Source organism: Neopelma chrysocephalum, unplaced genomic scaffold (genome assembly GCF_003984885.1).
Source record: "Neopelma chrysocephalum unplaced genomic scaffold, ASM398488v2 Primary Assembly neopelma1_94956, whole genome shotgun sequence".
Taxonomy (NCBI): Eukaryota; Metazoa; Chordata; class Aves; order Passeriformes; family Pipridae; genus Neopelma; species Neopelma chrysocephalum.
The window spans coordinates 80,664-95,993 of NW_020923658.1; the positions used below are offsets into that span (position 1 = coordinate 80,664).

At 40.2% G+C, this 15,330-nt stretch overlaps 1 protein-coding gene across 2 annotated transcripts; it reads right to left on the reverse strand.

The window, feature by feature from the left end:
• Positions 1–1,512: 1,512 nt before the first annotated feature.
• TMEM38B (transmembrane protein 38B) lies at positions 1,513–14,543 on the reverse strand. Of its 2 annotated transcripts, XM_027707883.1 has the most exons (7): positions 14,483–14,543; positions 14,273–14,401; positions 9,401–9,557; positions 6,612–6,796; positions 5,510–5,597; positions 3,394–3,511; positions 1,513–2,234 (listed from the first exon to the last, which is right to left on the reverse strand). In XM_027707883.1, the coding sequence occupies exons 2-7, from the start codon at positions 14,376–14,378 to the stop codon at positions 2,028–2,030; spliced, it is 861 nt and encodes a 286-aa protein (XP_027563684.1). In that variant the 5' UTR covers positions 14,379–14,401; positions 14,483–14,543; the 3' UTR covers positions 1,513–2,027. The 2 variants fall into 2 exon arrangements, with proteins under 2 accessions (XP_027563684.1, XP_027563685.1); XM_027707884.1 differs by lacking the exons at positions 14,273–14,401; positions 14,483–14,543 and adding an exon at positions 11,161–11,181.
• Between the last annotated feature and the right edge of the window lie 787 nt (positions 14,544–15,330).

The window sequence follows — 15,330 nt, forward strand, 5'->3', positions numbered from 1 at the left end:
TACATGCTCCAGCCCCTCAATGTCTCTCTTGTCTGAGGGGCCCAGAACTGCCTCCAGCACTTGAGGTGTGCCAGCACAGGGCAACAGTCAGTGCCCTGGTCCTGCTGGTCTCACTATGGCTGGTACTGCCCAGGTGCCTTTGGCCTTCTTGGCCACCTGGGCACACCTGGGCTCATGTTCAGCTGCTGTCAATCGGCATCTCCAGATCCTTTTCCAACGGGCAGCTTTTCAGACATTTTCCCCCAGCCTGGAGTGCTGCTGTGGGTTTCTGTGACTGAAGTGTAAATCTTGGCACTTCCCCTTGTTGTACCTCACACAATTGGCCTCATCCCATCAATCCAGCCTGTCCAGATCCCTCTACAGAGCCTTCCTACCCTCCAGCAGACCAACACTCCTGCCCAGCTTGGTGTTGTCAGTAAACTGGCTGAGGGTACCCTTGATCTCATCCCAACTGTTAATACAGATATTAAACAGGACTGGCCCCAACACTGAGTCCTGGTGCACACTCCTGGTGAGGGGCCCCAACTGGATGTCACTCCATTCCCCACCACTCTCTGGGCCATCCAGACAGTTTTTTACACAGCGAACAGGGCACTCATCCAAGCCATGAGCATACAGTTTCTCCAGGAGAATGCTGTGGGAAAACATGTCAAAGGCTTTAGTAAAGACCAGGTAGACACATCCACAGCCTTTCCCTCATCCACTGATGGGTGACCTTGTCATAGAAGATCAGGGTGGTCAGGCAGGACCTGCCTATCCTAAACCCAGGCTGGCTGGGCCTGACCCCATGTTGTCCTGTGCATGTTGCATGATGGCACTTAGGATGATCTGCCCCGTGACATTCCCCAGCACCAAGGTCAGGCTTGAAGTGCCCCAGCTCCTTCCTCCCAACCCTTCCTGTAGATTTGTGTCACAATTGCCAACTTCCAGTTAACTGGGACCTCCCCAGTTTGCCAGGACTGCTGGTCAGTGACAGAAAGTGGCTCAGGAAGCTCTTCCACCTGCTCCCTCAGTGCCTGCCCTTGGATGGATCCCATCTGGCCCCATGGACTTGTGAGTGTCTTAAGTGGTGTAGCAGGTCACTGACCCTTCCATCATGGATTACAGGGGCTTCCTTCTGCTCTACATCCCTGTCTTCCAGCCCAGGGTGCTGAGTGAACAAGGCAAATGTACTGTCCAATCTTCTTTTTTATAAGAAAGTTTGTCTTTGAAAAGAAAAAAGTGCATATGCTTGGACAAAAATGCAGGCAGAGATGTCTAGTCTCAGGTGAACTGAAAGATAACTACAAACCACATGCAAATCCCCAATGTAACATGAAAAACACCTACATATCAAATCCTTGCAAAGTAAGTGTTAAAGTAAAGCAACAACAAAAATATCGAATATTTCTATTTGCTAACTGTAAAGATTTTTTAAAGTGCCAGTAATTTACTCTCATTTTAAAAAATAGAAATATATTGAAAAATACTTCAGTAAATGCAGAAAACCTAGACCAGTGCAATGTGAATTACAACAATAATTCAGTCATTTTTCTAGTTAAAGGCATTAGTGTGGTACATTTTTATGGTTCTACACAGTGCAATGTGATTATGCCTTACTCAGATGATGACTTTCTTATTTGAGATGTGCTACAGTGAACACTTGACAGTACAAATCAATGTTATCCAAATGAAACATAAGAACTGGTGGCTAGGAAGAGGTGAAACAAGTGATATATCAGAAAAAATAACAAATATGATTGTCACATTTTCAAAACTACCCTTTTAGCATGTGAGTACCTAAAGTTATCATGAATACAAAAAGTAGTAAACTTGTAAGTATATAAAAAACTATATTTTTAACTTACAAATGCAACCTGGGCATTCAGACATAGGAACAGTAGCTTACATAACATATTCCAAGGGCGAACCACAACACAGTCCTGTTCTCTCCTCACAAATGCATTTCCTTAAAGAAACTCCTCAGCCAGCCTAATCTGACATTAAAACATCTTCAGTGGTCAAGACCATCAAGGATTTCAAGTCACTTATTCTGTTTTCTTTGCTTGTCTTTTCTTAACACCATCGTGGTGCTGCTCAGAGGCCTGGTCACAGACTGAAGAGCCATTGGAAGATGCGGCACTTTCACCCTTCACTTTGGAAGGTGCCTTTCGCAAGCCAAAAAGCACACGGCCTAATGCAGCCTCAAGGGGAGCAAGTGGAGAAGTTGCACATCTTGTCAATATCATTTTTACCTAAGAAGAACAAGGATCAAGTTACAATAAATGTGTAAGCACCTAAACATATATGCACAACCAGACTTTAATTAGAATTTCAGACAGCCATACTCGTTCCATAAAGTTCAGAGGTTTAGGTGGACATTCCTCAGGACACATAACTTGGAACCAGGGCAGAAAAAACTGTTTTATAGATCCAGGTACTGGACAAGTTTATATTGCAACAGTTTCTACAGTTTTCAGAGACATGACAAGTTTCTAAAAGACATTATTACAGGACTACGCCAGATTCACAACTGTTGCTTTATTAGTTAAGTGGGTGCTCAAGTTCCTGACTGTCAGTATGACCATCAGTGTAAGGATTTAGTCACTTCAGTGTACTCTGACAGCCAGCTCCTGAAGAGAGCTGTAATCTCTCAGTTCCAGAATAACATTCCTTTCCTTCTCCATTCCCAGCATCCCCAGTTCAACAACGCCTTATTGGTTTAGGTGGAGAATCATGAACATTAGCTCAAAGTCTCAGCTCCCTAAAGCAACGTCTGTAGAACTAAAGTTGTCAGCTACTTCACAGAAAGGACTAGCAACCACCACTTTCAGTCAGTCTCTGATCTGTTACACAGCAGCTCTGAAGCTCTTAAAATTGCCAGATTTCTGCTAACAGAGACTGTGCTTTCTTATTAGCTCATAATCCTGAAGACAGGCATCATCCTGAAAATGAACAAAACTGGAGAGACTGAAGAATTCAATAGTGCCTATTTTATTATAAAAGCAGATACAGTTACCTCAGAGTGGTTTTGATATACTTTCCCTTCCTGCCTAAATACTTGTTTTGCAAATACTTTAAGCTAGATGAGAGTCTGGTTGGCTTGTATTGCAAACACACAAAAGACAAAGAACTTTGTCTTTGTTTCTTTCTACAAGCATAAGCTTTGTTTGAAGTTAAAGACATATAAGGTTGGGTGCCAAAATTCCTGACTTTTTTCTCTTTTTTTTTCTCCCCACACATTGAACAGTATCAGTAACAGAATAGGTCTTCTGTTCTGCTCATGTAGAGAAGACTAAATACAGTTTTCTGACTTTACTAAGAGCTGGCTTTCCCACCCAGAAGCACGCATTCTAATAACTAAATAAAATATTTCCTATTATTCAGTTACTTGCAACACTTCCAAATTCTTACCTTGAAGACGACAAGAAAGATGGTGTATAAAAACACAAGGTTGTGTCTTGCAATTGGCAAGTATTGGCTGTGTTGCAGGGTGAAAAGAACTGCTCCTATCAAAGTTATCTTCACAGGGCTAGAAGTCAAACAAATAATGTTAATTTTTCTTCTTTACAGCAAAAGCTGCCACGGCCTAGAAAGCAGTAAATATTCTTAATTGTGCAAAAGAATTTTTTCTGAATAGAACTAATGAAAATTTGTGGTAACAGTAGTAAGGTCTAAAACCCAGACATAATTACATTAAGACTTTCACTTTACTACACTTTCTGGCCATAACATGGACAAGAACAAGTTCAGCACTACTTTACACACCCAGCAAGTTCCTATTTGGCAAATCCTTCTCAAATAATGCTTCTATACAAACTCTATACATCAACTTGCTTCTCTTCTTCCTCTCCCAATATATCTTACTGAAGAGTTAAATCACAAAGCTTGCACACTCAGACTAGACTTAAAAACAGGTTCCTCTACTATACTCCAGGAGTTAGTTACTCCAAGGAGTTGCTTAAGGAGTTGAAGTGTAACATAGTCAAGGTCTTGGTCCACTGTAACAGTCCAGCAGCTCTAGGGTTGTAGTCAGCTTAGACCCAATTTGAGCCAGGCCTATGCTACCAGGTTTTGCCAACACAGCTGGCTTGAGACGTGCAAAGATTCCCATCAAGTACAGATCTTGGTTGTGATGGTAAATCCCTTGCTAGGCATGCAGCCAGAAAACAAGAGAACTTTGGTCAGTTCCAGTCTTCTGAAGAGAGAGCACCAATACACTGGCAGAAGAATTCTGTGCATTTCTTAATCTGCACCTACATGTGACCTGTGCAGGTGACGTTCCTGTTATTACAGAGTATCCAGTGTAGACACATCCTTCACTGTCTTTTCAGTAACTCAGATATTTGCTGCACCAACTTCCTGCTCAGGAATTCCAAAAGGCAACTCTGTGTATACACACAACTCATCCACTTGAAGGATGTTTGATCCATTTAACTTTGTAACTTAGTTCAATTTAATGTTCTTAATATTTATATATAAACAAAATTTTAAAGATCTTTTTTGAGTTACTTTGACCCATATCCACCATGGAAAAGGAGAATATATGTAAGTGGTGACAGTCAGTAAGTACTGCTCTGGTGTTGCACCTGTAAGGACAAGTGTTATTTGGGTTTACAGTGCTATTTTTGACAGTGTCCTCTTCTTTCTGGAAGTTTGCTTTTAAGACTGCCACTTAGGCACTGACAGAGGGAGATAAATTCTAAATACCAGGAATTTCAGAAAACGCCAACAACTCACACAATCCACAAAAAGTTGAAATATTGCCAAAGAACAAGCTACAAATGTCATTTCTGTTATTCTATGTCTAAGAGTGGCTGCAGAAAAGCAAGATAACTTTTAAAAAAATATTATTTTTGAAGACCTGAGAGTAACATGAGAAAGACCAAAAGAATTTTAGGAAATTATTGCAGTGACCTTATTTTGACTTACAATAATAGCTTGTGTCTTTCTAGCCTGTTTCAATTCTCATTTTACAAGAGCCATGTAATATTCCCATTCTTTCCTTCTGCAAAAGAAGTAACATTTCCTATCCTGCAGGACATTTTTGCTATACTGAATAACCAATTTGCACCTCCTCAAATAATTGATATATATGGAGGAAAGTAGCACTGGAAGCGAAAGTAAGAGTGACAATGTTCAAAGGAAGCCATTTTAGTGATGCTCAGAACACATACCAGAAGTGCAGACTTTACTTAAACACTTCCGGTACCACTGTCCTTTCATTTTGGCTAGAGGACCACATCCCTGTAAGAAAATTGAGTCAATACTACTTTCTAGCAACTCCACACTGGCTCAATAATTGCTTTCTGACACATAATTTTTGTTGATCTGTCTCTCCCATTTGCTGTTCTACTGATGTGAACATAAAATGATTAAAACATCATCGACCCCTCTTTCACAGGATACAGACCAAAAGGTTGAGTACAAGCACGTTCTGCTGCTTTTTTTTAGACCTCAAACACTAAAAGTGAGTGCCAACTGAAGAAGGTAACAAAACAACAATTAACATGTTAAAAGAAAAACTTACTAGGACATCTTCAGTAGTTCATTGGTTTCAGGTTTCCACACTCCTCTCACCAGCTGCTCAAAGTTGGAAATTAGGCCACCACCAGCTCCTGAAATGGCAAAGATTTACCATAAACCTCCACTGACTGCTACCACTACTGTGCAATGTATTATTGCTCACAACAAAAGTCATGACACCAGGTGACAAATGTGGCACCCAAAGCCCAGACTTAAAAAGACTAATCCAACCTTTTATACAAGCATGACTTGAACAGCCCACATGAAACTCCAGAAGTTTGCCTTTAAGTGATAACACCTGAACTGAGGCACTCATCACCACAAATGCCTGGACTGCCAAGGTAAATCTCTAGAGGTTTATATGATTGCATTCAACATGTCATCGTAAGTACAGAGAATGTCTCTATAAACTATGATGACCCTCTGTGAGAAAAGTGGGTAGGTATTTTTACATTAAAAGAGTACAAGATATAAGGAGGTGTTAGACACTGTGGCCAATAAGACTGATCTGTGCTGGAAACAGAACACATTAGATCATCATATTGTTGCTTCCCACAGAAGAACAGAACCCAGCAGAAACAAGAGCTGCACAGTCACCTCCAGGAGAGATTCTTCTAATGGTGTGACTACAAATAGAGCTGCTAGGAAGGTGGCTGCCAGAGTTCTGCTCCAAACAGCATGCAGGCAAGAAGGTTCATTCCTATGTTTAAAACTGAGTAATAGTTACAACACAAAAATCCAAGATAACCAGTTCTCTTCTTCAGCCATGTGTAAAGAGACAGCTCTGAGGAAATAATGCTCTTTATAAGTTTAGCAACAGCTACACAGAAGATCTACTTCTTTATTGTCATCAACTGCCCATCCCACAAGTTCTCATAAGACCTGAAGGGATAAGACAAAGTTCCCTCCAAGTCACTCAATGTCATCCTTAATCCAGACAGAAAAACTGTTGCACAGGCTTTTTCCTTGAGGGGATAACAGACTTCATCAGGACTATCACATCCAGCACAGCAAGGATGGTGCTACAGTTAATGCTGGCAGGCCAGACATTTAAACATCACTTTAAAAAATCACAACGCATCAGAACAAGACGTGGTGTACATTACCTCTGGCCCAGCCCACAGCCACCATGACAAGCCAGGCATCTTTGAAGTGACTGTCTGCATGTGCAACTCCAGCTGTTATCTTCCAAGTCCTAGTCACTTCCTTCATTCCTGCAACCAGGAGATGAAGAGGCAGAAAGGAAAAGCACCGGCAGAAAATGTCTTGTGGGCAGTAAAACACCAGATACCTGAAAATCATGAGAAAACCCATTAGCAACATTTTTGCTAAGGAATTACCTTTTAATAATCTTTAAAGCTATTTTTTGGAATATGATTAGTAATGCATAACTCACTGTCTTGTGATACACATGTTGGGACAAATTTGGAAAGCTTCTAAGCACACTTGAGCTCTTGCACCAAAAATCAAACATTATCTTACTGCCTCATTGTCCCAGAGAAGAATCTCCTAAAGTACATGAGAAACAGCTTTAAATTTTACCACCTGTTCTATAGTTTGCATATCATGTTTTTATGATTCAAATTATTAAATTTGTGTCTGACTTACTTTCTGTGGTTTATTTTGTGAGTTATTTTTTGTTTGGTTGGCAGTTTGGTTTTGTTTGGGGTTTTTTTTGGTTTTTTTGTGGGTCTGTTTTGTTTTGTTTAGTTTTAGGGTCTGTTTTTGGTTTTGTTTGTTGGGGTTTTTTTAATAGGATTACAACAGGGTGGTAAATTAAATGTTGACCTGTGCTTTCATACTGCAGGTACATGGAATTATGTAACTTCAGCAAGAATGCCTCTACTAGTTAGTGTCATGCCAGGTGAAATGCACAGCTCTTTTCAAACACATTTAACATCTTAGTATCACCAATTCTAGCTTTTCCAGCTTGCCAGTAAGAAGCACATTTCTTTATTCAAAGCATTGAAAGCACAGTACTCAAAATTTAACAATATCTTTGATCAACTCAAAATTTAACAATCATCTCTGCTTTTAGAACAAAGTAAAGATGGCTAACAATGAAATCCTAATATGACAGTATATTTTAAAAGATTAGATTATATGTTGTTTTATTGTATCTCTTAATAAACAAAATTTAGTTCTTACAGTGAACTGAATTAAATAAAAAGTAAACAACCAAGACTAAGTAACTTGATTCAGTTATCTTAAGTAGATTATTTCAGCACAGGAATAAGAGAGTAATAATTAAGTAAAAGCAGAGAAAGTATTTAAAAATGGGAAGGATACCTTTTCATTTTCTAAAAGAGACACAGGCCCTTTTCTTGAGGCTTTTGAGCTCAGTCCTCTCTACCAAGACTTCCTAAGGCCTTTCTTTTCCCTTTTTCTCCCACTGTAAAGTCAGATGCCTTTGTATGCAACCAAGCTTCAGTTGATAGGAAGCCGAAGACATGTACAAAGCATGTATTTTAGAGACTACTGCAAACAGCCATTTAAGCCACCTACTCAACAGACAACCCTCACCAGAATTAATTTACAGCTGCAGGAGGTGGGATTAGGACCCTGAAGCACTGATAATAGGACTGAACCTGGCCCTGCAGATCGACCGCGGCACCTCTGCCTGTAACCTCTGCCAACAGTAGATGCCGCTGTCCTACACACTATTTAGGAGCACTTCTCAAGAGTAGCACAACCCCCCTTATTTTATGTCTGGCTTGGGGAGTTTCATTTTGCACGATCCGGGACCGAGAATTAAGGTCATTATACTCATGAAGAGAGAACTTTGTAAAAGTAGGAGCTTAGAAGGTTTCATAACCTTCACAGCTCCTCATTAAAGCCCTGTTTTGTTTGTGCACAGCAAATCACATTTGACCACGTAAAGTTCAAGAGAAATCATGTTCTCTTCAAGTGTACTTGTAAGTCACATCACTTGTTAAGCAACCATAGGCAGATTCTATAAGCTTTGTTAATAATGCACTAATTATTGCACATTTTTCATTTCATTCCCTTGTCTAAATAAAATCTGTCATCTTCCACTGCAACACAAAGGCCAGAAAACTAATATAACATACACAGACAGACAGAAACACTTTCATTTTAATTCATTTGCAATTATAAATCCTAAGGACCTAAAGGATTTTAAGCAGGTCAGACTCTTTCTAAGGCAGGAATTGAGCTTTTAAAATTCAAAACTCCAGTGCTGATCATAATTTTTGTTAAGTTTGAGGTTTTCTTCAAGGATCACTTTCTGGAATAAATTAAGTTCACTGGAAGGCCACATTTATATGAAAATAACTCCAGCTCTTTTTTTGAATTTCAAAACAGGCCAAATTGCCACATACCTGACTTCCCATTCAGCTCTGTCTTCCACTACAACACCCATCCACTTGGGAAGGGACAAAACACAGAAAAAAAAAAAAGTCATGTCTGGTGGCAGAAACTGGAGGAAAGATCTGTCTTGGATCTGCAGTTACAAAAAAGTCCAGAATTTTTGCATACAGCCTTCAAGAGCTATTTTTATAAAACTCGATTGCATCTATGACTTACCTGTGTCCAGAAAACTAGCAAATGAAAATCACTTTTTTACAAAGTAATGTTTTCAGCTGTTTGACCAGGAAAACTATAAAAACCTAAGACAAGTCTAGTCTAGCAACAGAGCACTTTGTTATACAACAGCCCATAAGAGTTGCTCCCTTACAAGCATTCTATTCCCACAGAAGAAGGATCCTAACAGCTATTTTGCTGCAGTGACTCTGGATGAAGAGATAGGATCCAAATCCATAACACTTTTAAGTCAAGGCACTGATTTTCATGGAACCTCGATGGTGTAGTATCAGTTTACATGTATCTTCCTCAGAACCAATGTTACCCATCCAACTCAACTGTGGCTGCTTACCAGACTGAAGATGCCAGCAGAATATTTGCGCCCTTGGCCAGAAATGCAACTGGCGGTTCTGCAAGCATCAATGAGGACAAAAGTGAACCACCAAAGCAATAAAGCATAGCACTAAACCAGCAGGCAAATGGACTCCGGACTGACACCTCCACAGCTCCTGTGAAAAGATGCAAAACCAGAAATGAACATTTGAGACTCACATCATGTTTTAAAAGCCAGTATTTTTCAACCATTCAGTCCAACATTGCTCCTTTAGGTAATGAAAAAATCCTCCAGCAATTTGTAGGGTTTCACAGGAAAACTTCAGAAATACAAAGTTAAAGCACACTGGCTTTAACATTCGCTATCTAAACAGAATGTGCTCTCTGAACATCTTTTGTGCATTGGTTTGTTATAACTGTTTGGCTACCAAGAAGAAAAAGCTTTCAGAGCATGGCTGAGAGGTCTCATTGCTAATAGCCTGGCATAGATATACACTTGCTTTCAAATTTGTATTAAAAACACAGAATTGACTTTGCTGAACTGCACAGGATAGGTAACATTTTGAGGGTTATTCTACAAATTCCATTTCTGCTTTTGAGTGTTCCAAGAATTCAGGGTCACTGTTTTCCTTTTCCCTTATAATGCCTTACTGTGTTTGCTGACGAAAATGAAAACAATATCCAAAACAATTATTAAATAGTTTCACCTGACTCCTGAAGAGTTGAAAACAGGTTACCTGAAGCCATAATAATAAATGTAAGTTTCCCTTGTTATTAAAAGGTTGACAGTTTGGTTTATTTTGTTATTTTGAAATAAATTATCCCTTTTAAATTGCAATAGAAATATGTCAAAACAGTATTCAATATTAAAGGGTTATGCTGGAGGTAATGGGAAGCATTAAGCAGTTTCAGGGGGAAACACCACTTTATCAAAGATAAAAATATTCTCAAGTAGTTGGTTTTTTCCACTTCAAAAGTCCAATGTTAAAGCTTCCCCTTTACACTGGTGGTGAGCTCTGTTTGCCTGAACAAGTTTAACTTTCCATAGTCCAAAGGCTGAAGTTCACAAAAGCACCACTGTCTGCCCCAAAATGAAACCTGACATCTGTTCCCAATTCAGAGGGGAAGCTCTGGGTTTTTCAGGCATTTCTGTGGGAAAAGAAGCTTCTTGCCCAAAAGGAGATGCTCAAACATATAAAAACCCATACAGCACTCTCAATACAGTTCACTTAACATATTAACAAGATTTTTATAGTTTTAGTGCTGGCACAGATATCATGTATTGTGGCACTATCTAAATTCCTATGTAACAGCCAACTTATAAAAATGAGCACTCCTACATATTTCAGAATATCTGAAAGTAAAATAACATCTGTTATATGTTTCACTATTTTGCATGTTATTTTTCATACCCAGTGCTCCAAATCTGTTGTGCTCAGGTTTGTTATTGCATATGACCACTTCTTCAAAATAGCTATCAATCGTGTTCATGTGCAAAAAATTAACACAGTAGAAAATTCTAAAGTCTGGTAATGTTACCTAAGAGCAAAAGTGAAAATATAAAGTGGGCCATTACACCCAGATCCCATATAACTGAATGTAGATCTATTTTCACCAACATATTTGAAAAGGGTAAGACACTTGCAAAATATGAATGGCTTGTCCTTACTACATTAAGATTTCCTCAATTAAAAAAAAAAAAAAAAAGTAAAAATACGGACAACCATTGCGTTCACAAAAACAAACAAACAGACACAAAATTATATTAAGTGAACATACAGCGGTCCAAAAGAACTACAGTAGCTTCACATGTAACTGTTCTTGTCTGATGACACAGCCACGTTAATGTAGCATGAAAAGACCAAATTCCTTTTCTTGCAACAAGAAAATACAAAAAAAAAAAAAATTAATGAAATGTCAGAGTTGTTTTAAAATTAATTAGGTATCTGTTCTCTTTCCAAATCCATTCTCCTGCCTTTCAGCAATCACCACTTCTGCACTCTTCCCCACGACTAGCAGCAAGTGGTTTTCACTTTTGAGGACACATATAAGAATTACTACTATTATTACCAAATTGCCCTCTATGAGTAAGGTCCACAACAAAGCAGGTAAATTTTTTCATTTTACAAGGACTGAAAACGCTACTGGACTTCAAGATTTTTCTGCAAATCAACATTAGAATTTTCTTGGCTCAAGTGCCAGTATGTAACAATTCACACCCACTTTCTAACAAGGAATATACCCAACATAAAAGCAAATGAGGCAAAAAATGCTGACACTAATTTAAAGGTCATCTTAGCATTGTCACTTAAATTATGACTGGGGTGTAACGTTTCAGAAGACAAACTCAGTTGTAAGTAGGTCACATGTTTTTAAACAAGTGGTCATTTATATTTGTCCTCTGATGCATCCTGTAGAATTAATGAGGCATCATACAACCATGCAAAGGTTCATCTGCCAGAAGCCACTTCTTTGCAGAGTTCTGCAAAGGTACACTTTAGAAAGTAAAGATAAGGCTTAAAACCACAAGGACTATTTTCAAATATAGTTTTAAATCTTGTTTCTAGACAACAGTAACAAAAAAAAAAACAAAAACCCTTGCCAGCTAACTATTTCTGTCAGTAGGAGAAGATCTGCTTTAACCTTTCCAACATGCTCCAAATAGGCAATCAGGAATAAATACCACATACACATCTAGAGAGCAGACCAGGAGGATTTTTACAAGTTTTTCTAGTACCCCATTCAACTATACACAATAACATTAATTAAGATAAAGGGTTTACAGAGTCAGACTTGATTTAGCAAAATCTACGCCAAAAAAATTAGTTCTTTTCAAGTCATCTGAAACACGTCACAGAAAAATGGCAAGAACAAAACCAGCACATTCCTTCCAAATATAAGATATCCTCAACCCTCAACACCTCTTGCTGCCTCTCCATCCCAAAGAGAGAAAATTGCCAGTTCTACAACTGACCAGAGCCACAAACTAGAAACTCCTAAGCCACCCCAAATACACCAACCAAGAACTCTTATTTTAAAACATGTGGAAAGCAACATGTTGGTTGTCACTGCTGTAGTTCACCAGCACTCAAAAGTGAGCAAGAAAATCTGGTTAGGAGGGCTGGAAAATTCCCAGCTATTGTGCACCCATCCATGGTACAAATGCCCACAATGAGCCTGATTTTAAGCAGTGGGGGTGGTTGATATTTTAATGAGACAGTAATCTGGGATAAAATAAACCTGGCTGTAACTTGACCACATACTTCTTATATCACCAGGCACTTAAGGCCTGCCCTGTTATTTCCCCATCAAATATAGCTACTGTTGTAAGTTTCCAAAAAGAACATATAGTAATGCCTAGAGAGCATTAATCCACAATAACATATCCATCCTATTTAATAATGACTGCTATTTATGATTTAATACTCAGTTCAAACTGCTTGCAAGTGAGAAACAGATCAGCATGCAAACACCTGGATTACAGTTATTAACTCAAAGTATTAGAAAATACTCAAAAGTTCTGAACTACCCAGCTACTAAATCAAAATTAGAGAATAAAAAAAAAATAAATTACTGGCATGGATCTGATCAGATTTCTGACAGCAGTTCTACTGCTCTTAAGTCCTGTCTCACTAAAAATATGCTGATGCAAAAAGGAGAGCTCCTCATCCTGGTCTTTAGGTGTGTCCATTCAAGAGGAAAGTTTAAAAGTAGTGCATGATAACGTCAGAAAGTCCCTTTTTGAATGGAATAGATACATTACATAATGCCATAAGGCAGCATCCAGAAAAAATTTTAGCAGTAGTAACAAAATTTTGTGAAGATTCTAGAGTACCTAAGCATTTTGTATCAGTCTTCACAGTCTGCTAAGTGCACTTCCTCAGCAGGAAGTCAAAATTCACCTCAACACATTTAGTAAGGGACTAAAGAACAAGTTCTCAATAAACGAACAGTGCAGAGCCTTAGAAATCTCAGGCAAGCAGAAACTCCCAAATTTGCACTATAATCCTGAAAGCCAGTTTAGTTTCCTAGTTATCATCTGGGATACACAGTTACTGCAGCTAACCAAAGCCACACCACAAGTACTTTAATTCCAAACATTAAAACAAGGCTAGCCTCTTATATTTGTGACAACAAAAAAATCAGGCTTGGGGTTAACAGCCATAGTGCAAAAGATTTTCTAGAAGAGAGCACTCACAGAAAGTCCTGTTACTGAGATTGAAAAGCTTCCCCAAATTCACTTTACAATCTATGAGGTACTACATGAAAAGTCACTGGCACAGTGACAGATTCCAGAACTATGTTTCCTAGAAGGCAGAACTGCCTTCACAACTTCCTGCACACACCGGGTGTGCGAACGATATAAGGATACAAGTTAAGCATTCCTCCTAGCACCCCTCTGATGCAATTCTGGACAGAGGGACACACGGACCTGTGTTCCACACCCTTTCTCTGCACCTTAATTTCAACGAGTTTCAGCCCTTTTTCTTTAATTCCCGAGACTTTCAAAACCTTAACACTTCAAGAAAATGGTTTTCAACAAACTCCTGGCTGATTTCGTCAGGAGTTCGGGGAAGGAAGAAAAGCTTGTTTGGGTGCCTTCTGCAGACAATTAGACATAATTTACTAATGCAGACGGACTAATACAGAGGGAACACAATCCCATTTGCACCGTCGTGGACTATCCAGCTTCCCTTCGGGGACCCCCCGGCACTTGAGCGGCGCCCACCGTCACCCTGCCGGGGCTGGGGATCCCGGGTGACACAGGGACACACACAAACACTGTGGAGAGACAGGGAAACACAGGGACACGATGGAGGAACACCGGAGTTGGGATGAGGAGGTGGGGGGTACCCGTCCCGTCCCGTCCCGTCTCCCCCTCCCCGCTCACCCCGCTGCTCCTTCAACGCCACCACGGAGGCGACATAGTGCGCTAGGTCGAAGAAAGGGAACATAGGCAGGCGGGAGAAGAGCAGCGGCACCTGCCACAGGTCCATGGCCAGGCACTGAGCACCGGGAAAGAAGAAGAGGAGGAAGAGGAGGAAGAGGAGGAAGAGGAGGAAGAGGAAGAAGAGGAGGAAGAGGAGGAAGAGGAGGAGGAGGAGAAGGAGAAGAAGGCGGGTGCGCCCCGAGGAAGCGGCTTGGCCGCTCCCGGCCGCCGTCAGCGCCGGGGCGGGGCGGCGAGGGGACAGCGCCATATGGGGAATTACCCTCCGCGGGACGGCCCGACTGAAAAATCTGTCTGAATTGTGCCTGTCTGAACACTAAACATCTTCACTATGTCCTTTGTTTGCCTTTTTTTTTTTTTTTTTGTCAAAATACTGATAGTCCTGCTCGATGTACAGTTCGGGATCCCCCAGAGGCTTTCCTGCACTGGTGCTGCTTCCCTGGCAGACCTTATGCACACGCTCTGCTACCTTTTATCTTTCTCTCCCCCCCCCCCTTTTTTCAGTACTTCAGTACTGAAGTTCATCAGTAGTATTTAGGATTACCAGCGTGTATGTAGGTGTCACTGAGGGTTATTTATCAGTCGCTGAGGGCATGAATGTACACGAGATACTGGTCAGGGCTTAGCAGAAATCCTTTAATACATCTTTACATCCATTCTGATTTTGAAGGCCTGTGCTAACTTTGCCTTCTCAGAGCAGATCTGTAACCAGTTTTGCATCAATCCTATAGTATTTTCAGCAAAACTAGTTCGCTCGTGAGCTTCCCAAGTGAAATGTTGTCAAAGATCTGCCAACTCCCAGATATGTGACATTTGCATTTTCTTTGCTCACCAGAGTAGCTACCTTGAAGGAGCTGAAGGAAATTTATAGAATGGTTTGGGCTGGAAGGGACCTTAAAGCTCATCTTGTTCCACCCTCTGCCATGGGCAGGGACACTTTCCACTATCCCAGGTTGCTCAGAGCCCCATCCAACCTTGGCCTCGAACACTTCCAGGGATGG

What these genes read in the sequence shown, in the direction of transcription:
- TMEM38B (XM_027707883.1), bottom strand. Translation starts at nt 14,378, where the DNA reads ATGGACCTGTGGCAGGTGCCGCTGCTCTTCTCCCGCCTGCCTATGTTC. An exon ending in CTGCTGGCATCTTCAGTCTG is followed by an intron (nt 6,797 to 9,400) that starts GTAAGCAGCCAC and finishes CATGATTTTCAG; the next exon opens with GTATCTGGTGTTTTACTGCC. An exon ending in TCTTTCTTGTCGTCTTCAAG is followed by an intron (nt 2,235 to 3,393) that starts GTAAGAATTTGG and finishes TGTTCTTCTTAG; the next exon opens with GTAAAAATGATATTGACAAG.